This window comes from Micromesistius poutassou (genome assembly GCF_964030765.1).
Source record: "Micromesistius poutassou genome assembly, chromosome: 18".
NCBI lineage: Eukaryota > Metazoa > Chordata > Actinopteri > Gadiformes > Gadidae > Micromesistius > Micromesistius poutassou.
The window spans coordinates 8328424-8352420 of NC_140288.1; the positions used below are offsets into that span (position 1 = coordinate 8328424).

The following is a 23997-nucleotide window of genomic DNA, read 5'->3' on the forward strand; positions in this document are numbered from 1 at the left end:
CACACACACACACACACACACACACACACCAGTGTAGGGTGTGTGTAGGGAAATAAACACGCATATGAAATAGCAGGCAGAAAGAAAGCATAGTAAAAATGAACACACACACACACACACACACACACGCACAAAAAAATGAAGAAAATACAGATACAAACAGAAAGTACAAGTTGCGATATATCAAATATATCGTTCCGATACCGGTCACATAAACAGAAGGAACCACATAGACATGCATAATAGAAATACATACAAACCCATCCATACATTCATAAGACACAACATAGAGAAAGTGAAGAAAAAAGGCACCCACATGCACACAAGCACGCGCACACACATGCACACACGCACATACATACACACATACACACACAAACACACACACACGCACACAGTTATTAAAAGGGAAAATGCGTCCTAAAATGTCCCATCAAAACCAACTGACAAGAGAGATTTGGGAGAGAATCGGGCAAACACGCTTGTTGAATAAAATGATGTCATTGAAATTCACCTGGCAACAAACAGATTCAATTAATTAACTTTGACTTTATCTATCAACAAACATTTGTTGGTTGATTACGTATATACAATACAAATAACTCCTTATTGGAAATATATGACCTAATTAGGCATTAGGCCCTTACTGTAATATTTGGTTAATGGAAATACTTTTACACAATACTGAAAATAATATGCCTTTGAACTCCGCTTTCATTTGATATTCGGTTTAATCCCTGCTGTTTTTGAAAGTCTAGTTATTCATTTTAGGATTTTTGCTGTTTTGTATCTCAACCCTGGAGAGCCCCAGGAAATTGTAGAGACCGTAAACTAATTATACTTTATTAATCCCAGAAGGGATATTTGGAGTCACTGTTTCAACCTCCGCCTCCATTTATAAAACACCAGAGAACAGTAACCAGCGCTCCCACATTGAACCCTCTAACAGAAAGCTGTTCCAACACCACTTCATTATTAAATATCCCGGCTCCTCCAAATCCACAGGCCAAAAATGTCAACATAACATTGACTCATTTCCCAAAAGTGTTTTTATCGTTCTTGTATCGTTCTACATTTGAGCGGTAGGCTGTTACTATCACAGATGAAGCATTAGCTTTCCTTACTACTACTATGATTATTTAATACGTTACATTAGGCTAGACCTACTGAGCTAAACTGTTTTGAATCTGTTTGTTGCCCTCAGTGCTTCATAATGTATTCCTGGTGGTTCAACAACAGAAAGAGATAAAAACATGACGTCACTGTTCACACGTCTGCAGGCGTAGCCGAAGGCAACTCATGTGATGTGTTCTTTTTATTCACAAAATACTCAAGTTGTTGAATATTTTTGCATCCAAAATATGGCCCTTTGAAGCTGTTTCTATTTAGTGCACCCATTCAAAGACAAACGGGTCACAATCTTTTTATTTACATTTTTCCTAGTAAACTGTAATTTCTACTTTTTTTTATCTCAGACACGTTGTGCTAAAAAGCAACGCACCAAGCGAGTTGTTCTTGACTGCTCTGGCAGGTGTTTAAGAAAGGACACAACACTGCTCAACACGTCTGCATCTCCATGTAATACCAACAGTGGAAAACAGGGGGCGACAGAGCACCACACAGAGAAGAGATGGACAAGAGGAGAGAGCTGAACAGCAAGAGACACAGCAAGAGACACAGCGAGAGACACAGGGAGAGACATGAGAAAATATCCAAAGGACGTCTGAATTACTCAGACACAGAACAGACAGACACAGATAGATAGATAGACAAAGAAAGATAGAGAATTAGAGAGATAGATAGATAGATAGATAGATAGATAGATAGATAGATAGATAGATCGATTGATCAATAGATAGTAGATAGATAGACAGATAGAAAGATAGACCACTTGGAGGACCACACCCAGACTAAAAAAAGTGGTGGTGGTGGTGGTAGGGAGAGGGGGGGTGGGCGGGCGACTATGATGTGCTGGGGGAGGGGGTGGGGGGTCGGTGTTTGCCGTGTGCACACTGTCAACAACAATAGAGACTCACTTTTACAGATATACCTGCAGACACACATAGCCGCACGCACACACAAACACACACTCGCACACGCTCACACATTCTCACTCGCACAGACACACACACACACAAGCGCACAAAGGCACAGACTGAACTACACCTGACAACTTTAAGCATGCTGCTGCAGAACCGCAAGAGCAGAGAAACAGGAGGAGAGCAGAGAGACAGGCGGAGGAGAGGATAGGAGCAGAGAGACAGGAAAACACCAGAGGAGAGCAGAGAGACAGGAGGAGAGAGGAGAGCAGAGAGACAGGAGGAGAGAGCAGAGAGACAGGAGGAGAGAGGAGAGCAGAGAGACAGGAGGAGAGAGGAGAGCAGAGAGACAGGAGGAGAGAGCAGAGAGACAGGAGGAGAGGAGAGCAGAGAGACAGGAGGAGAGAGGAGAGCAGAGAGACAGGAGGAGAGAGGAGAGCAGAGAGACAGGAGGAGAGCAGAGAGACAGGAGGAGAGAGCAGAGAGACAGGAGGAGAGGAGAGCAGAGAGACAGGAGGAGAGAAGAGAGCAGAGAGACAGGAGGAGAGCAGAGAGACAGGAGCAGAGAGGAGAAGCTTTAGCGCGACGGCAAAGCTGCAGAGATGAAGGCAGAGCTGAGAGGTTTGATCACCGTATACAACTGCTCTGGCAGCAGAGCGCGAGGAGATGGAGGGCGGGGGGGGGGGGGGGAGGAGGATGGGGGTGATGGGGGCGGGGGTGGGGTGGAGGAGGGGAGGCGGACGGGGTTACCGTTGGAGCGTACCATTGGCCTTACCACGGGGGGATGAGAGGAGGAAGAGGAGGGCGAGGAGGACGAGGAGGAGTCAGCTGGCTTTAAGGAAAGGCAACAAAGATCAGCACCAGAGCAGCGCCTCCCCGTGCGCGCGTGCGTGTGTGTGTGTGTGTGTGTTTGTGTGCGTGCGTGCGTGCGTGTGTCTTTGTGTGTGTGTGTGTGTGTGTGTGTGTGTGTGTGTGTGTGTGTATTTGAGGCATGACATTATTGCGAGAGGGGGGACTGTGCATTTCTACATGCGTGTATGTATAGTGACAAACGGATGTGTGTGTCTGTTGTGTGCGTTTGTGTTGTCGAGGTGTTGAGGAGGAAGTGGTGTGCTGGCTGTAGCGTGGCTGTGCAGCGCTGCTGCGTGGGAGATGTGGGTGCACTTCAGAACGTAGTATTCCTGCACGGATACTGCAGTGTGCTGGGGTGAGAGGTTACTGGGACAACCAGACCCCACTTGAGATAATAACATGGAATCATCAGGAAATGTGTTTCTGTGTGTGTGTGTGTGTGTGTGTGTGTGTGTGTGTGTGTGTGTGTGTGTGTGTGTGTGTGTGTGTGTGTGTGTGTGTGCTTATGCAATGTGTGTACATCATTCATTTCAGACTTTTTACTTGTATAATGTATGATGTATGATATAGGAGTATGTATGCAAGACTTGGGTCTTTATGTGTGAGAGAGAGAGAGAGAGAGATATAGGGTGAGATAGTGAGAGAGAGAGAGAGAGAGAGAGAGAGAGAGAGAGAGAGAGAGAGGCAGAGAGATATATAGGGAGAGAGGGTGAGAGAGTGAGAGTGAGAGAGAGAGAGAGTGCGTGGTGCATGTGGTCGGGGGTAAAGTGCGTGCCCGTGGCTGTCTCTGTCTTGCTGCCAGACGAAGGGCAGAAGTGCCCCAGAAGGGGTGGCCACTGTGGGCCCTAAGAGCTCAAGAGAGCGCCTGAGGCTTTAGCCTCAAAGGCATCCGGGTGGCAGAGGACAATGGCCGCTGTCTCTGCGACGGGCAATTCCGCCACACTCTGACCTAACCGCACGCCGAGGGGCCGCCCTAAGTCCTCCTCCCGGGGATCACAACGTTACATTACATCGTCACCGTGCGCTTGGAGGTTAACCGGTCGACGGTGCACAGTGTTTGGCTGCATAGCTACTTTGGCTACTTTTTTCAGAGTAGGAGTGAATCCCGTGTTCCGACATAGACTAGAGATTATCCAGTGAGATCCTCTTAGCATCAGCATCAGAGCGGATGGCGTAAGATTGGGATCTGGGATGTGTTTGGCCACTCAAAGCCCCCTGACCGTCGTGATAAACAGGATGAAAAACAACAAAGACAATATGCAAATACTGCTGGAGGCTCCCAGGCGTGAACAAACTAATACTCGTATTCATATTCGGGTTTGGGGGAATAGTCTGCGTTTTAGCTCTGGCTTTTTTAAAATGTCAATGTTATTTTAGTATCCACACAAAAGGTGGAGCCTGACACAGAGGCCGGAGAGAGTGGATTAAGGGGCCAAACAAGGGGGTTACAATGCGGAGGAAGAGCGATCGGAAGGCGTTGTAATGGTGGAGGCTCCACCATGAGGGGAGATGCATGGAGGCAAGAGGTACGTGAGGTTAAGAGACATTGAGAAGGAGAGAGAGAGAGAGAGAGAGCAAGGGGAGTCAGGTTGAGAAGGCGAGAAGGAAAGAAGTTGGTTCTTTCTTTTTTTAAAGAAAGAGGTGGAAAGATGGATTAAATCGTCAAGTCGGGGGTGGAAATGTGTCTGTGTGTTTGTGTCATTGTGAGGACGAGTTGTTGTCAATGTGTTTTTTCGAAGCACACATCCAAACGTTCACAATATTGATGCAATACTTTCAATAAGGTGTGTGCAAATGAAGCCATCATGAATTGCAATTTGAAAAACTTAAAACTAACTACTAAATGTAGTCAACTAAATGGATCTAAATCACTCAGTGGCTTCGTGCCAAACAATAAATACAGTGAAGTGAGATGAACTGAAGCTGTTGACGCCGCCAGTATTGGAGAAGCAGCCAACAGTGAATTCAGACAAGTACTTCACGTTGCAAATGCGTCATAAACGCATATCCATATTTTGTGTCAAGCAACACCTGTGTGTTCAGTAGGCAACATAGGTCTCTTGAAGAACCCTGAGTGTTTGCACTTCGAGAGGCTGTTTAATTGATCAGCTTAATTGGGTTCAATAACCAATCGGATTGAGAGGAGGTGATCGTGTGACGCAAGAGACACATGTTGCCCAGCTCGCATTTCAGGTGAAAGAGGGAGGGGGGGGAGGGAGGGAGAGAGAGAGTAGTGGGGGAGGGAAAGAGAGCGAGAGAGGGTGATAGAGAGAGATAGAGAGAGAGAGAGGGAAAGAGTGATGCAGTCAAGACACAGATCAGTGCAAAATACTAACAAATCTGCTATAACCAGTTCTTCTTAAACCAAATCCAAAGAAGATAAAGAAATGCAAAAATAACAGATCAGGAGATTTAAGAAGCACCCGCAGGTTGCTAGGGGAAAAAATACAAAAGCAGTGATATCATCTAAATCGATAACTAGGGAGGGAATCTGGTTGGTCGACTGGGATAGAGATCATCCAATTCCATCCAATGAGCACCCTGTATCGAGGGACAAGGTGGGTGTGATATAGTTTCGCTGATCAATTTGGGCTGTTCAATTTGAGCAAAAAGTAGCTCAGGACTGGTGCTATGTTGTTTATCGTTACATTTTTGCTTGAAAAACCTTTGGCCGCAGTTGTGCCTCATAAAAGTGCAAGAGGGTTTCTTATAAGGTGAAGAAGAAGAAAAAAAAGAGGAGAAAAAACATCCGTTCAAAAACATTGCCACATTAACGCTAGCTCGGGCTTCTCTCAAACCCAAATAATAATAAATACAATTCAAAAGGCCGGAGAGAGAGTGGAACGGAAAGACTGAGTGCATGCCTTTCGGTTAAAAGTTAGAAGTGAAAATAACTGGTTAAAAACCGCAAACCAACCAACCAAACCAATCAAACCAAAACCATAATCCAAACCGACAAACAGGGTGCTGAATTGGTGAACTGAACAAATGACTAAAGGTGTGTGTATTCGCCGGCCAACGCCCTCATTCAAGACCCACACGTTCATTGTGAGTCTTGAGTCATTTATATCCAAATAGTCTTTATACATTTGTATAAACACGCAGATGACAGAGGCTTTATTAAACATTGTCAAAACACTGATTATGTCCTCACACACTAACGAGCGGAGTTATTTAAATGACATTTGAGGTAACTTTCGACATTAGCAGAACACAAAACAGGGATAGCTGGGGTCTTTCTTTACTTCAGTTCACTAGAGTGGGATGTGTACTGGAGATGGAATAACAGTGTTATAGAGTGTTCCACAGGAGGGTTCTCTGTACCATCTCCATGAAGTCCTTGAGGAACACTTCTAAGACCTGTACCTGCCTGTTCGCTAGTTCTCACAAGTTAACAAGTGTGGCTTTAACAGTGCACTTCCACAGCACCGGTTAGTCCATTTATGGAACCACCTGTTACCCAAAGAAAGCCAAACTTGCTAATAACATGCTAATAATCTAAACCTAAATAGCTGCATGTGGTCCTCTATGTCTTTGACATCTTGTGAATATGGAACTGTTTAAACAGTTTAAAAGCTAACTTAAGTTTTAATTATAAATGTAGTGACATACATGTATTTTGTAACACAAAACTTACAAACTTTATATCTTTCTTATGATACTCAATTTCTTCTGTGACAATTTATTAAATAATGTTTCCTATAGGAGGAGGATGATGATCACAGGCAGATGTTTAATAAAACGCCAACATCAAGGCAGGACATTGGATTCCCAATACATGGGTCTCACTCTACATTGCAGGATGCAATGTATTTGGTATAAACTCTGTGATTCTATCGTTGGCCCTGGATACACCACCTTTCCAGAAGTCATTTAATGCAGCATCAATCATGCCAGGGGAATGGACAACATCCCCGGTCGCAGTGATTAAAAGGGTTAATAAAACACAACACCACATCAACACAACCACCACACATGTGTTGAGGAAAATGCGATAGTTTGGGGGGCTGTATTGATGCTCGAGCAAACAGAAGCTGGAATACCCGTCTCACAGGGCTGGATTCAAGGGAATGCATCACAGGTTGTATTTATCGACTATAGGCTTTTCACTGTCTGTAGAAAGTTTTATGTTCATTATTATTTATTTATTTTTAAGAAGAAAGATGGCGAAAAACAGAAAAGGACTGATGGAGAGAAACCAATCCATAACAACTTGTTTATCAACTTGGATATTATTGTCCTTTTTATGAATTACGTATTGCATATATTTTTTAATACGATCACTCAAAGAGAGAGGGGCCGACGGGGAGACAGACTGAGTGGATCTGTGAGGGGTTCCACGGGAACAGCCTGAGACGGGTACAGCACAGCCCTGTTTGCGCTGCGCTCGTGTGGACGGGAGGGGGGTGCAGGCAGGCAGGCGGGGCGGGAGAGAGTGTGGCACTACTTACGTTCACCTCTGTGATGGCTATGTCAACAATGCTACCCACAACTATCAATGCATCAAATGTGTTCCATGCGTCAACAAAATAATGCTGCAGTTGGGAGTGGACAGGACAGCACAGAGACACAGAGACAGAAAAACACGAAAAGAAGAAGAGGAAACACAAGACAAGAAAGGGACAAAACAAAAGAACATTTAAAAGAAGAAAAGAATAAACGCAACATGTAAAAGGAAATCAAAGGAGAGAGGAGGAAGAAAATAAGATAAAACAGTTATAAATATATATATGAGCGCTTGTTTTTTTTTTTTGGTTTGGAGCAGCGAGGGGAGGAAGAATCGATAAAGAAACCAACGGAACAGAAAGAGAACGAAAAGAGGAGGAGGAGGAGTCTGGAAGAGATGTGCAGCAGGAGGAGGAGCTGAGGCGACTGGTCATGCTTGTCCATGAGAGGAGAATATCAACAACAACTAGAACAACAAATACAATGACAACAACAGTAAACAACAGATTCGCAAATCAAATGTCAACGGAAAAACCCCCACTGTTGCTGGAGTTGGAAATGAAAAGGGTTTCAAAATAAGGTGGGCTGTGGCGATTGGTTAGTCTGTTAGATTTGTTAGTTAGGGAACCCAAACCCGAGGACATGTCACAGTCACAAAAAACAAAAAAAACAAAAAAACGCAATTCTCTCCGGGCAGGAAAAACGAAGGGAAAGCGGTCGACTCAGGGAGGACCAATGAGAGGACAGACCCTGGCTGGCGGGCCTAACCCTTTGTTCCTGCATGGCTTCCTCTGCCTGAACGCCACCGCTCAGCAAGAAGCCGGCTGCTCTGTGCGGTGGCCCTCGTGGATTTGGGGAATGGGCAGAGAGGAGGAGGTGGAGAGGGTGGAGAGGGACGGAGGAGGAGGAGGAGGAGGAGGAAGAGGAAGAGGGAGGACTGAGCAGAGGAAGAGAGGTGGAAAGGGAGGAGGGGAAAAGCCCAGATTGCGCAGTGTCTGAGCTGAAGTGCTGACTTCAGGAGAGAGCGAGAGAGAGAGAGAGAGAGAGAGAGAGAGAGAAAAGGAGAGGGATACAGAGAGCAAGACAACGAGAGAGAGAGAGAGAGAGAGAGAGGACAAAGAGAGAAGGAGAGGACAAGAGGCCAGCGGCAGATGGACAGTGTGAGCGGGGGCGTCTTACTTACGTTGATCTCACTGAGAATGACGTCTATTATGCTGCCAATTACGATGAGGAAATCAAACACATTCCAGGGGTCACTAAAGTAACCCTAGGGAGGATAAGGTGAGTGGGGGAGGAGGAGGAGGAGGAGGAGGAGGAGGAGGGGTACAAAAGGAATGTTAGAAGGAACACAGCAGCAGTCGCCACCCCACAGCCTCGTAACAGGGTGCCGGGGGAGAACTGTGAAGGAAACAAGTGGGCGCGTGGATATGTTTCCACGCTATCTTTCAATAACGTATGTTAATCATGATTTCCCTCGTAAGAGACCCGTTCACAAAGCAAGGCAGACTTTGCAGAATCAGGGGTGAAGTATCGTTGTGTGATACAGCCGCCGGGGGTAGACCTGAGCGGAGGGATACCACACGGATTCAGCCGGATCTACTTTGATATTCAGGCAAGCTGGTTGCACAGCATGTAATATATATGACCTATCTGCTCAGAGCTCAGGCATATCTTTTAATACGATACGCATAAATACAAAGATTTAGTTTTAGATTGATTAAAATCACATCTAAAATGTATATGATGATATCGACCGGGGGGGGGGGGGGGGGGGGGGTCTGTGTTTAAACTAACAGGGGAATCCTGAGGGGAAGTTCAATTAATACATGACTGTAATATTAACACAAAAATAACTCATCAACAGCACCAGCAATTCTATCCACACAACTTATATTTCATGGTGAAGTTAAACGACAGGGACAGAACCATAGCCAATGGTTTTGTTGGCTATCAACCCTGTCCACATCACGAGGCTGGTTCAGACCAGAGAGACGAGGCAATGTCACGTCCGGTGCTGATTGACAGCTGTCAAACGAGGCGAACGCGAGTATTACAAGTTACTATAGAAACGGTACTGTACTTCTGTGTGAACAGTCTAGCTCTAATCTTATATCGCACGTCTTGCTTCGTGTGTCTGGTCTGAACGGGCCTCTACACTCACATCGCCATACTGCTCAATCCGACCTGCCAAGGAAAGCATTAGCACAACCCCATCCTTTATGAGAACACACAACAACAACACAACGCAGCAATCTGCCTCCGCTGGGACTGCCCAAGCTGTCCCACCCTGACAGAGTACAGGTGTGTGAGCGGGCTGCTGCTGCCCTGATGCCGGCGGCAGCCAGACAGGAGCCAGCTGTTCTGAAGGCAAGGGTTTATGACATCTCATCCATCACCAGGTAAATAAATGAATAAACGCGCGCAGCAGCGCTGGATCCCCCACGCCGCAGACTACTCTGGTCTCCACAGCTCAAATGTCAGAGCAAATGTTAGCCCCAGATAGGGACGGACGCGTGTGACTGAGCCGTTCACCTGGAGTGTGCGTCGCCCATATCGTTATCGATGCACGAGGTTCTCCTCCTCAGTGAATAATGTGTTGGCACGGAGCCCAATATGTGGTTGAAGACCCCCGTTCTGTGAATTATTAGGAGGTGATGTTGTTATCAGCTGCTCTGATGAGAAGTATAAACCAGAGTGATCTGAGCGCAGTAGAGATTCATCACACACCGCATTTAAAGGTCTACAGAAACGGTAGATTAGGCCTCGGATGTGGTGTCATTTGTAAGTATATGCCTGGTCATAACTTTGAATTGGTATTTATAGGTTTATACGACTACGAACGATAGCAGGGGCAGATCCAGATTGGGTAAGGAAATATTCCTGGTGAGGTGGTGCAGGCAGAACAAATTTGAAGTAAAAAACATATTATTTGTTAGCTGTAAACTTTGGCTCACTTGTTTTTAGATGTTTTTATCTCAGTTGTAATCTCTAATGTTGCATTAGAGGCTAGACAGGCCTTGAAATGACTACTGGAGGAGTTTGGTTAACTTTAAAACAACCCCTTAATATATTTTCTTGGTCCATGTAATATTTAGGTGAGATATAACCAGGCACAAGGACCAGGCATTGACGTTACAATGAAGACCATGGGCTGAAATGCGCTATGCAGGCATGCAGTTACTAATTCATTTTTGTTTGGTATTGCACACATTAATGATCAGTAAGCATATGTTTGGTTTCATATCCTGATCCTTCCAATTCCTGCTATGGATTCCTAATAACATTCATATTTTCACAGTGTATCAAGTGAATTATTGAACATTTTTACATTTTTACCACATTAGGCCTCATGGCAGCCATATATATCCATACCTAGCAAAGGCTGGAACCAGGAAGATATGGCATGAAAACAGCGTTAAATGCATCAGCAGAAACAAGCAAAAAGTATTTGTTCAACTACATCATAGGGTTGCTTGTTAACTGTTACCGGTATACAGATTAAGTATACAAAACCACAAAGGCAAATTATTCCAACAGTAAATAATTGATGGTAAGATAACTCATGCATGACGTTGTTTAGCTCATCTGTTGAATTTAAAACGCATTTTGCTCTTGTATGATGCACTCGAAAACCGCTCATAAATTGAAAATCTTTATCAATTAAGCTGCTCTACACTTCAAACTTCCTCGGGCAGCGATCTTAACATCGATAAACTAGCTTTATAGTATCTTATCCCTCCGCAGTCTGCTGTGTCTGGGCGGGCTGTGCTCGGCCCAGGCTGCCCTACGGGGCCTGGGGGGGGGGGCGGGAGAGCAGGCCTACCCTGGGCTTGAAGGCAATGAGCTTGAGGATCATCTCCACGGTGAAGAGGCCGGTGAAGAGCATGTTGAGGATGTTCATGGCGTCGTTGAAGCCTTTCGTCTGGCCGTGATGCTGCGGGGGGAAGTGTGTCACACAAACGCACACACACACACACACACACACACACACACACATACATACACAGATTTGCACACACGCACGAATGCACACACACACACACACACACACACACAGAAACATGATTGGGTGCAAGAGATATATATATATATATATATTTCTAAATGAATAACTGCAGTGTAGCGATGTACAGTAACACAAAGCGACTGTGTGTGTGTGTGTGTGTGTGTGTGTGTCTGAGTGTGTGTCGAGTGCATGAGTGTGAGTGTGTAAGTGAGGGTTAGAGTGAGGGGTTTTCTCTTGATTGGATGTGAGTAGCGTGCATAATCAGACGCAGCTCTCCGACCTCACAGAGACCGGCCACCGTTTGATTTCCTAGATGTATTTTATTCATTACGGTACATTATGTTTGTCCTTATTATCGTATAGAAGGCTAATATAAGGCTATATTACTGTCAAATTGAAGTTAATGCGTTGGTAGTGGCTGTCGGCTGCTTAGCGGAGACACTGTCTCGCCTTGATACCGCTGGGGGAATCCCTGATAGGCCAATTGATCATCTACAAGCGTTTAAACCACACAAAAGTGGTTAGGCATCATTAGGTCATTGAGCCGCATACATAAAAAATATAGATTATAAATATACTGTATATAATAAATGATACGATGATCTGTCCATGATGGGTCGGGCCTGACGAATCAGATTTGACTTCCTAAAAGCCTAGAGTGAGGGCACCACCCCTGTGAGAGTGAGAGAGTGAAAGAGAGAGTGAGTGAGTGACTGACTGAGTGAGTACGTGTGTGAGTGAGTGTTTGAGTGACTGAGTGCGTGCATGCATGCGTTTGTGTGTGTGTGTGTGTGTGTGTGTGTGTGTGTGTGTGTGTGTGTGCGTGCGCGTGTGTGTGTGTGTGTGTGTGTGTGTGAGTGTGTGTGTGTGTGTGTGTGTGCGTGAGTGTGTGTGTGTGCGTGTGTGTGTACATGTGTGTGAGGTGTCTCACCTGCATGGCCAGGCAGATGGTGTTGAGCAGGATGAGGGTGAACATCAGGTACTCGAAGTAGGTGGAGTTGACCACGTACCAGACCTTGTACTGGTACGGGTTCTTGGGGATGTAACGACGCAGAGGCCGGGCCTTCAGGGCGTACTCCACACACTGACGCTGCACAACACACACACATACATGTACATATACATAAACATGTACATAGATACACACACACACACACACACACACACATATATATATATATATGCCCATATACACACACACACAAGAGACAGAGATACTAACCGGAAACACAGGTGACGATACACACACTCACCCAATGCAAAAACACACACACACACACACAAACAAACACACATACAAGTTGATACATACACAAAGTAAACACAGTTGGTGACACACAAACACACACACACACACACACACACATGAACCCGCGCACACACACAAACACACACCAAAGTTGACATGTTGATATACCAAAAAGGAAACACACTTGATGAAACAGAGACACAGATACATGCACACACACATACACAGATGTACAGACACACACACACACACACACACACACACACGGGCCTCCCCACCTGGTTCTTGTCCAGCTCACAGTTCTTGTACTCCTGCTCGCCCTGCTCCTGGAACGTGACGATGACGAAACCGACGAAGATGTTCATCATGAAGAAGGCGATGATAATGATGTAGATGATGAAGAAGATGGAGATGACCACGCGGTAGTTGTAGATGGGGCCGATGTCCTCTGTGTGGGAGTCGATGGCGCGGTACAACAGCCTAGGGAGAGGGGGGCCAACAGAGGACTGAGGTGTGTGTGTGTATGTGTTTGTGTGTGTGTGTGTGTGTGTGTGTGTGTGTGTGTGTGTGTGTGTGTGTGTATCGATGGATGTAGGTCTGATAGGATGTCTGTGTATGTGTGTGTAACGCATCTTTTGATCTATGCAAGTGTGTGTAGTACGTGTGTGAGTGTGTCGATGTATATGTATCGTGTGTGTGTGTGTGTGTGCGCAAAAGTTGATGTACAATGGACAATGGATGTCTGTGTATGTGTGCACTTCTATGTATGGATGTGTGTGTGGGTTTGTGTTGTGCGTCTATGCATCTACGTACGTGTAGTTGTAGTGTGTGTGTGTGTGTGTGTACCCTGGCCAGCCCTCAAACGTGGACACGGCGAACAGAGCCATCATGCCCTGCAGCACGTTGTCGAAGTTGAAGTCGCTGTTCTCCCATTCCCTCTTGGCCCGCTCCGGCTTCAGCACGTCTCCGTCCTTATACAGGATGTACCACCCACTGCACACACACACACACACACACAGGGCACACGCACGCACACACACACACACACACACACACACACACACACACACAGACACATGCACGCACGCACACATAAACATAATTTTAGTAATAATAATACACTATAAATGTGTTGCACCTTTAAAAACAATGAGTACAACATGCTTTAATGAGCACAATAAAAACAATTCAAACACAAGGCAGGATGGATGAGAAGGTAGGACAGTCAATAAAACATAAAATATACAATGAGATTAAACAAACTATAGAATGCACTAAAATGAGAAGTCACAGTTTTGCAAGATAAAATACACGCATACATTGGGCTATTCCACCGGAAGGAGATTGAAGACCAGTGGCGGCTGCTGGTCTTTCAAAGAGGGGAAGCTCATTTTCGGCCTACATCATATAAATTGTAAATTTATGTATATATATGTAAATTATGCTCTCTGTTCCATTTCAAGGAAATGCTCTGTCATACCAACTAGCAGTCTTTTCCACTGACTTAACCAGTGTCCTCTCAATGGCCAGCAGAGCTAGGCTGCTTAAACGGCCTTGGCCCATTGTGTTATGGGTGTAGGACTTGAGCCGCTTTAAACAGGAGAAGCTCCTCTATATACCTGCAGATGTAGCTCTAATTGTTGCCACTACTGAAAACTGTTTGTAAAGCTGAGACATTGCACTGTCCAACTCCATGTCTTTAAGGAACACCAAGAAATCACACAGCTTTCCCCTGTCACCCTGCAAGTCCTGATCTGAATACAGGACTTGAAGTTCAGACCTCAGGCTCCCTGAATCAAAGTGATGGCCAACTACCAAAACGATATTAAACTTCAAACTTCAAGGAAATGTGGGAATTATGTTAAACTGAAGCAAGGACTTGTGTGAATAAGTGTATGAAATGTAAGATGAAAATTGTCAAGCAATTTCGCCAAGCAAATATCAAGAAATAGGTTGCAGTTCGTCTTTCGACTCGCTTGCAAAACCCGCGATGGGACTGAGGAATGAAGACAGCTCCGGTGACTTTTTATAGTTCAAAATCACTGTCAATCAAATGGCAACTCAGTCTTTCGCAGACCCTCCAATCATCACGCAGAAGCCCAGCGTCCAGGCCAGCCCACTCCTCCATTCACCCCCAGAGACGCTGAGCGTCCGTGGGAGGGACATAATCGCAGCATTATCCAATGACTGTCGACTTTCAACGCACTAAAAAAAGCTGTTCTATGCAGCCCCATTGAAGTGGATGGACACTGAGCTTCAACGGGCAAATGCACTGTGACGCTACGGGAATGTATGAGAAGGAAATCGAGTCAGTCGACCTGCGATAAGCAGCTGATTCTGAACAAATTTGTCTTCGAGATGGACATGAACTGACGCATTTTTAGTCAATGAAATGTTAACACAACAGTATATATTTGACCATTTCATTTTTGAAATTTTAGGGGAAGCTGAGCTTCCCTTGCAGTCTTAGAGAAATCAGCTAATCAAATCTAACAACAGATTAGAACAAAACAATAAAACGACGTAAGACGCAATAAGCACCGTTTGAACAGAACGATAACAGACGATAACAATATAACAGATTAGAAACTGCTGCTCACCTGCACTCTGCGTCCGTCTGTTTGGACGTGTCCGAGCAGTAGAAGAACTTTCCCTGGTGGATAAAACACACGCAGAAGAGATCAGATCAGCCCAGAATCGCTTTTATTACATTCTCATTGCACAAGTACACAAGAGTCAAAATCTTATGCTTGATCCCTCAACACACACATAGCAGCAACAATAGAATATAAAGTTAATAGATATTTAAAAATATATAAGATAAGAAAAAAGCTGTAAGAAAAATAAGTAAGGGATAATGTATAGAAAGCCAGTCATTATCGAGAAATAAGCCCCGACAGGGCGAACCGGACACCGAGGCGAAGCAGAGGTGTCTTGTTTCGCCCTGAAGGGGCTTATTTTAGATAATGACCGGCGACGTTCTATACATTATCCCGCTTATTACACAGTTACTGGCCAAAACGAAAAAATAACTTCACACGTGTGTCTTTTTACAAATAATTTGTTACCGGCATTCGTAGTGTTGATCAGCAGAGAAATAATCTGCCAAAGACGTTGACGTCGCTTAGCAACCGAGTACGCTGGGGTTGATAAGTTACCGGACTACTTGTGGAGTGATACGAAAGATGTGAAAAAAATCCACTTTCCTTGACAGCGGTCATTATATGCTTAGCAACGGTCATTATTGAAAAATAATTCACCACCGGAAGTCGGGAAGGCCCATGCAAGTAAACGGAGCGTTCCACAGCATTGGGAAGAGCTGTGTAATAAGTAAAAATAAGTAACAGAAATGAAAACAGAAATGTAAAGTGATCCAGTGGTAGTGATACCAGCCATGGTTGATTGTGTTTTGTTCATTTCATTGTCGAACCAAAACGCATGACTGCACAGTCACGCTAAGCGTCTTTTCACTGATTGCTCAGTTCATACGCCGTCGACGACTGTGATTGAAATTAGGAAAACAACAAACGACTAACCCATCCTCTAAGTAGTTTCTGTTTCAATCCAAACAACAGTTTCTCAAGGAAACCATTTTCGGCGTTTCCATCGTCATTTCTTTCCACAGATACAGCAGAGGGAACGTGGCCCTCGACGTCCTACGACTCTCTGCTGTCCCTCTCGTATCCCCGCCCTGTCTCACCTTGAACAGCTGCACTCCGATGCACGCGAACATGAACTGGAGCAGCGAGGTGACGATGACGATGTTTCCGATGGTCCTGATGGCCACGAAGACGCACTGCACCACGTGCTGGAGGACACAAGCACAGGGAGACGGGACGTTAGCCGGTGACTATATGAGGTGGAAGTGAGTGGTTAATGGGATACGTTGACGGTTAAATTTATATGAAATGTACATGGGATTTATAAGTATTGTGTGTGCATGTGTGCTTGCCTGAGTGCCAGTGTGTATGTGAATTTGTATGCGTTTGTGTATAATAATAATAATAATTCATGAAATTTATATAGCGCTTTTGTGTGTGTGTGTGTGTGTGTGTGTGTGTGTCTCTTCACCTTCAGGCCCTTGGCTCTGTTGATGGCTCTCAGGGGTCTCAGAACTCGTAGGACCCTCAGGATCTTCACCACGTTGATGGCACTGGACCTGGACACACACACACACACACACACACACAGTATTAACCACAACACACAAAAACATACGCAAACGTACACACAAACACACACACACACACACACACACACACACACACACACACACAGTATTAACCACAACACACAAAAACACTCACAAATGCACACACGAACACAACACCAAACACACAAACACACACACACACACACACACACACACATACACCCGAACATGCACACACACACACAAACACACACATTTCAAGACATCCTGGAGTGGTGTTGGGCAGGGTGGAGGGAACACACCTGATAATACACCACCCCCAGGAACATTAAAACAGGTGTACGGTTCAGCTTGGACGGATAACAAGACAGGGAAGAGATGCCGGCTCAGGCTCCAGGATGGAACCACCATTACATCATCACACCAGACATGAGGTCATGGTTACAGGACACACCCCCTTACAAGGTCAGGACACACCCCCTTACAAGGTCAGGACACACCCCCTTACAAGGCGCCTGGACGCTCGTGGAGAGGAGAGAAGGTAAGGACATGAGGAGACGAACGGAGTCAAGGGAACGGGTGTTTGAAACACAAAACGCAAAATATAAAAGGACACACACAGCTAGACTGGCTAATGACACAACACAAAGACAAACATAAAGATGGAAATTGGTAAGGGGGCAAAATAAAGGGCAAAATCAGTCTTTTTTATTTTTATAAATATATTTTGCCAGTCCGGTCCAAAGCTAAGAGTGTGACCTTTTAGAAATGAAGTTTTAGCATCAAATATAAAACTAACATTTCAGGGTTATTTTAACAACCAGTGTTTAGTGGTGTTTGAAAGACTACATTGACATTTGGTATTTAGAAGTTGTTAGGAACAATTTATGTTGGGGGAAAACGTTGATACATGGGTTCTGTGTTTCCCATAACAGAGCAGCTCCAATAGCCACAAGCTGATTAACCAATTTGTGGCAAGCAGGAACCGGAGTAGCTAACCCAACAACGTGAAAAGGACAATATAGAAATTATAAATGCCAGTAAGATGTTATGTTACAGGGAGGGAACAAACAAAGGGGCAGGCATGAAATAAAGGAAGCGTTGATAGATATCTTTCTGTCTAAATTTAGAAGTTTGTTGAATTGGACTGCGTGTAGGACAGCAAATATGTATCATGCTCAAATCAATCATTCAAATCAATCAGTTAAAAAAATATATATTATATCCACCACACCTCCAACCCCCTTGATAGACATGAGTTATAAATGTAAATGTGGATCTAAAGATTGTTATACTGACGGTCTGATTATTTGAGATTGATATATCAGCAATTATCCTACATACGCCCCACATTAACTGGGAGAAATCACATCATTTCAGCGGTGTGCTGTCATTACAATGACAATTGTGTTAGCAATCGTTCATCACGGCCTCCTTCAACCAGATAAGAGAGAGAGACAAGAGAATAAAGCTTCTTCAGTACCTTGTATTTTAACAGCCTGCATCATTTACTGACAACAGGTTTGATCTGAAATACAATTCATTCATACATAAAATAGATGGATTTTGTTCAAAACTTGTTTAAATCTAAAAAGGCCAAATTTTCACTCTTGGAAACAGTCATCTTATGAAACCAGTTTTTTCTGTGGAATTTGATCGAATTGATTTATGACTCTCAGTCTGTTGTCTCCTGTGATATCTGTGTGGAGAGGAGAGCCGTGTGACCGTTCACTAACAATGCTCCAGACACAGAGACAGAGGAACAGAGAGGTAAAGGCTTTCATCTGCACCGTGGAGGATCAACATGGACTGTAGAGCACACTTACATTGAAGAGTCTACTCTATAGGGCGTCAGAGACAGAGAGCGTAGGATAGCACGTTAAACGTCAGAAATCATAAGGTCATGAGTAGCATGTTAGGACATAAGCTTTTACAGAGAGAGAATGCAACAATAATAACAAAGAAAGAAGGCAACAATAATAAACAGCATGAACCGATGAGTGAAGGTGTGTTCACACCAAAAATGAAGGAGCGGCGCGAGTACATACAATTAGGCTCACAAGATCATCAAATATCCAAAAAACATTCAAAATGTTTGTGTGAGAAAACCTGACACGATAAACAGGTCACATGGACGACATCATGCACCATGCCGGACACTGAGATCTCTTCACTGTGCGGCATTTCATTAAGGCGTGAACAAACAATGAGCTTTGAGCAAAGTACTGGACTGGAGGTATGAAGAAACAAGGGCTGTGTTATAAAGCTCATGAAACTCTGAGACCCTGAAAACAAGTTATTTGGATTAATTTCTGATGGTTTTAGAGCGTCAAACAAAGCTGTGGTCTGATTGGATGCGCTTCGACAGGTCTGAGCGTAAGCCGGGTTCAAAGTTGAAATTGTTTGTACTTTGAGTGGCAGGGTGGAAAATACAGAGCTGACCGCTGCACCCGTCAAAGCTGTGTTGGCCTCCAACGCTGAACCACATCGGCCCCGCCCCCGCTGAACTCTCATCATGTGTTCTCATCACTTTCATCATCATAATCAGTGTGTGTGTGTGTGCGTGCGTGTGTGTGTGTGTTTATCTGTGTTTGCGTGTACGTGTGTGTGTGTGTGTTTATCTGTGTTTGTGTGTGTGTGTGTGTGTGTGTGTGTGTGTGTGTGTGTGTGGAGCGGGTCTACTCACTGTATCCCAAACGATATGAGGGACACACTGACCACCACCAGGTCCAGGATGTTGAAGTAGTTCCTGCAGAAGGAGCCTTTGTGCAGGAAGGCCCCGTAGGCCGTCATCTGGAGGGGTCAAAGGTCATCCATTTAGAGGGTTTACACAGTAGAGTGCAGTTAAAGACAAGCTCAAGGGCTGATGATGGTTCCATGTCGACGCAACCCAAGGATCACGCAGACGCTTCGACGCAGTCGTGAACCTGTTTTGGTTCTGCGTCGGGTTTAGTGAGCGGACCAATCACAGCCGTTGCTGCTGCATTGCCTCGATTTTTGGAAGGTGCACGTCCGGCCCTTGTGGTGGACGCACGGAGGGTCCGCAAGGACGTAACGGGTCCGTATATCCTCTTGCGTTGCGTCGACATGGAACCATAATCAGGCCTTTAGTGTGGTTTTCCAGAGTAGAGCTCTAGTCCTTCTGCTCTCTCAGCGGTGATATGGGGACTCGTACCTTCAGCAGGATCTCTATGGTGAAGAGGCCGGTGAAGACGTTGTCTGCATAGCTCAGGATCTGTAAGCAGAGAACAGAGAATGTCACCGCTTAGCACTAACGCTAATATAAGAAGACCAAGTTAGCCCAGCTTTAGGTTGACAAACAAACCAAACAAATAATCTGAACATGAGATTATTCTGAATGTATCATTTGATAGAAGTTAGAAGTTGAGAAAAGTATATTTGAATGCATAGTGTCCTGCTTAATATGTCATTATATGTATGGCAATTGCAAATGTCTGCTCCGTTTTTTCAGTTTTTCTAATAAAATTCCTAAAATCCAATGGCTTTCAAGTACACTGCGTTCTGGCATGATTGCCGTCATGCTTAGAAACAATCCTTTGAGTGTTTGGAAACTGATTAATTAAGTCAAGAGAGGTCATTGAAAAAGAGTCTCATTTTAAGGCTTTTCGCTTGAAGTGAATGACAGCGTTAAGTATATAAGTACAGTATAACAGGACTGGGCAAAACGCCTCTCATTCCCTCTCTGAACTGCTATACATCCAAGTCTGCTCTAATCCAATTAATACACAATATGCAGCTCAGCCACACAGCTTAATGTATGTGTGTGTGTGTGTGTGTGTGTGTGTGTGTGTTTGAGTGTATGCATGTGTGTGTCCGTGTGCATGGGCCCATGTGTTTGTGTGTGCCTTTGCATGTGTGTGTTTGCATGTCCATGTTTCCATGTGTGTGTGGTGTGTGTTTGTGCGTGTGTATGCATGCGTGTGCATGTGCATGTATCCATTTGTGTGTGGGTGTGTGTGTGTGCGTTTACATGTGTGTGTGTTTGTGTGTGCGTTTATGCCTGTGTATGTATGCGTGTGCATGTGCATGTTTCTATGTGTGTGTGTGTGTGTGTGTGTGTGTGTGTGTGTGTGTGTGTGTGTGTGTGTGTGTGTGTGTGTGCACGTGTCCCTGTGTGTGTGTGTGTGTGTGTGTGACCTGGTTCCTGAAGGAGTCGTTCTGCACGGGGTCCTCTGCAGCCAGACTGATGCTGCTCAGCAGGATGAAGAAGAGGATGAGGTTGGTGAACACATTGTGGTTCACAATCTGGTGGCACAGCAGCCTGAACCTGGGGGAGTGGGGGGGGAGAGGGGGAGTGGGGGGAGAGGGGGAGAGGGGGAGATGGGGGAGAGGGCGAGGGAGGAAGGACATTTGTTTAATTTCTTAATTATTGCACAGAATTTTTTGGCAGCTAGTGATGGACAGAGACAGAAAGAGAGAGAGAGGGAGAGAGAGAGAACGAGAGAGAGACAGAGAAATAGGAGGTGGGAAGAGAAACAAAGAGATAGAGATAGAAAAAAGAGAGAGAGAGAGAGATGGATAAAGAGAGCGGGAGAAGGAGAGAGCGAGAGAGAGCGCGAGAGAGAGAGAGAGGGAGAGAGAGAGACAGAGAGACAAATAGAGAAAGAGAGAGACAGAGACTACGTTTCCTTACTTGTTGGTGTGGCTGAAGACGAAGAATGCACGGGCCTCTGGCATGGGGATGGCCTTCTCCTTCAGCTGGACGTCAGACAGGGGCCGCGGCCGGGGGCCCACCGGCATCTCGGGCTCCTCCTCCTCCTCCTCGCCCACTTGGAGGTTGGTCAAAAAGGTTAGTTTTTTTTGGTTGCTAAACAAATAAAGTTATTATCATTCAACACTAGAAGGGCTAGGTTTTTTGTGGCTTTTACTGCTGTCAACCTGATCCCAACGGTTATGTCTGCAGTTCACCTCTTGTCCCCCAGGTGGCAGAGAGGTGCGTTTACTAGAACTGCTATGCTATATTATCATCTTATCAGCGTAGTCTTCATGGGGTCACTAGTACGTCCGCTGAAGCTTCACCTCTTGGGGCCGACATCAACCTTCGCTAAGCTGTAACCATGAGACGGAATAATAATATTTCTGCTTTGTATACCTTGAGGAAAACCTTTTCAGAGGATTGTATTTAGCAACAGAAACAATTTGACTGTAAACCTGTTACACATTTGTCCAGCTATTGGTACGACTTGTTTGTCTATACTACTTCACTATAGTACATCAATTAGTATCTTTTAGCCTTTAGCTATGCGGTCATTGGTTGGCCTAGTGTGTCTCTACCTTTAGTGATGTAGTCATTGGTTGGTCTGGTGACTTTACCTTTAGTGATGTAGTCATTGGTCTGTTCAGAGTGTGTTTACCTTTAGTGATGTAGTCATTGGTCTGTTCAGTGTGTGTTTACCTTTAGTGATGTAGTCATTGGTCTGTTCAGAGTGTGTTTACCTTTAGTGATGTAGTCATTTGCAGGGTAGGGGTTTTTCTCCTCAGTCTCATCCCCAACATAGTCATCCATGTTGATCTGCAACAATGGAGAACACCTCTTTAAAGGGAACGTAAACCTCCAGAAATACTGTTGAAATTATTCTGTTTGGATCTCGCCGAATGTTCATGAACATTCAGCTGTTATTTTCACCAAAAACGATTAAACAGGGGAATTATTTGTACATACGAGGGTTATGCTACTTCTGGCTAAAAACACTTTTCCAGAGTGGTGGTTCCCCATTGGCTAAGACCCCTACCTCGAGAGAGTGTGACATGAGATCTGACAACGTTGGGCAACGTCCATCCCACCTGCTACTGCTGCTATAGAGTTGTTTTGTCACCGATTTTTTGGATGGAAGTTCTCCTGCTAAAACTGGGTTTTACTTAACCTTTAATGTATTCATGCAGTGACTGGCTGAATATTCCATTCAGTGAACTGCTGACATATTGAACTTCGGGCACCAATGAATACATTCAGAGTTTTAGTAGATGTGTGTGTTTGTCTGTGTCTGGATTGGAATATATTTTAAGTAAGGACGTGTGAAAGTTTCTCAGACTGGTAGAAACTGGCAGGTGGTTTAAAAATCGAACACTCGATTGCACTGCATCACACAACTTAACACACCTCTGCAACACATTCTGATTGGTAGTGTGTAGGTGTATTTGTGTGAATGTGTTTATGTATGTGTGTGTGTGTGTATGTCTACCTGTAGGTGTGTGTGTGCGTTTGTGTATGTTTATCTGTGTGTGTGTGTGTGTGTGTGTGTGTATGTGGTGTATGTGAATGTGTGTGTGTGTGTGTGTGTGTGTGTGTGTGTGTGTGTGTGTGTGTGTGTGTGTGAGTGTATGTGTAGGTGTGTGTGTGTGCGTTTGTGTACGTTTATCTGTGTGTATGTGTTTATGTATGTATTTGTGTGTATGTGTATGTTAATGTATATGTTAATACGTGTATGTGTATGTTAATGTGTATGTGAATGTGTGTGTGTGTGTGTGTGTGTGGGTCTTCGTGTGCGTACCTTAGTGGCGGTGTTGGTCTCTCCGTCAGACGTGATGGACTTGAGCTCTATCTTCTCCTTCTTCTTCTCCTTCTTCTCCTCCTTCAGCGGGGGCTTCTCGTTCACTTTGCGCTTCTCTGGGCTCGCCGTCCTGGAGGAGATACATCAGGGGGAGTGTGTCCTGGGAACCTACTGTACGGTTCCCGGATCAGATCCTGTACCGCATGTACCGTCCATAATGTTTAAGGAGATAGGTGAAGAATAGCCCAGGTCTGTCGTTCTCTGACAACCAGGCCAAGGAAAGACTTAGACTACTCTCTCCTATTGCCACTAATACCTTATTTTATTCTACTGTTGAGAATGTTTACGTAAAATTATGCAGCCACATTTCTATTGGTCTCTGCTTTGGTATATAGACATATCTTGCGTCTATTTTTCTAGACGCAAGACGTTCTAGCGTCTAGTTTACTTTTCTGCTTCACCATGCAGCTACCTAACAAGTAACAAGGCTTCCTTCATATGTATCGAGGTTACAGGACGCCTCCTCGCAATTGAGACTCGGCTGTTGTGCGGTCACCACTGCGGTCACCACTGAAGAGAAACATAAACAGTCGGTTGATGTTTGGCAGTCAGTCAGCCGCGGACAGGCGGGTGAGGCTTGTTGGATCGAAAAGAGACGATAGCACGGAGGCAAATGGCTGTTTTCCATCACACTTTAGGCTGAAATCAATACCTACCACGGGGTAGCATTTTATAATTCA

General features: G+C 44.9%; 1 protein-coding gene across 1 annotated transcript in view; it reads right to left on the minus strand.

The window, feature by feature from the left end:
* The window catches only part of cacna1c (calcium channel, voltage-dependent, L type, alpha 1C subunit), a gene marked incomplete at both ends in the record, with an annotated part of 190169 nt that overhangs the window by 14905 nt on the left and 151267 nt on the right, over window positions 1-23997 (minus strand). The window contains 15 exon segments of the mRNA XM_084483013.1: window positions 2803-2871; window positions 8521-8604; window positions 11161-11271; window positions 12275-12433; window positions 12871-13072; window positions 13439-13585; window positions 15193-15245; window positions 16293-16400; window positions 16664-16751; window positions 19432-19538; window positions 19921-19980; window positions 20904-21033; window positions 21400-21535; window positions 22203-22278; window positions 23258-23387. Of these exon segments, the coding sequence (XP_084339139.1) occupies window positions 2803-2871; window positions 8521-8604; window positions 11161-11271; window positions 12275-12433; window positions 12871-13072; window positions 13439-13585; window positions 15193-15245; window positions 16293-16400; window positions 16664-16751; window positions 19432-19538; window positions 19921-19980; window positions 20904-21033; window positions 21400-21535; window positions 22203-22278; window positions 23258-23387 (1660 nt within the window).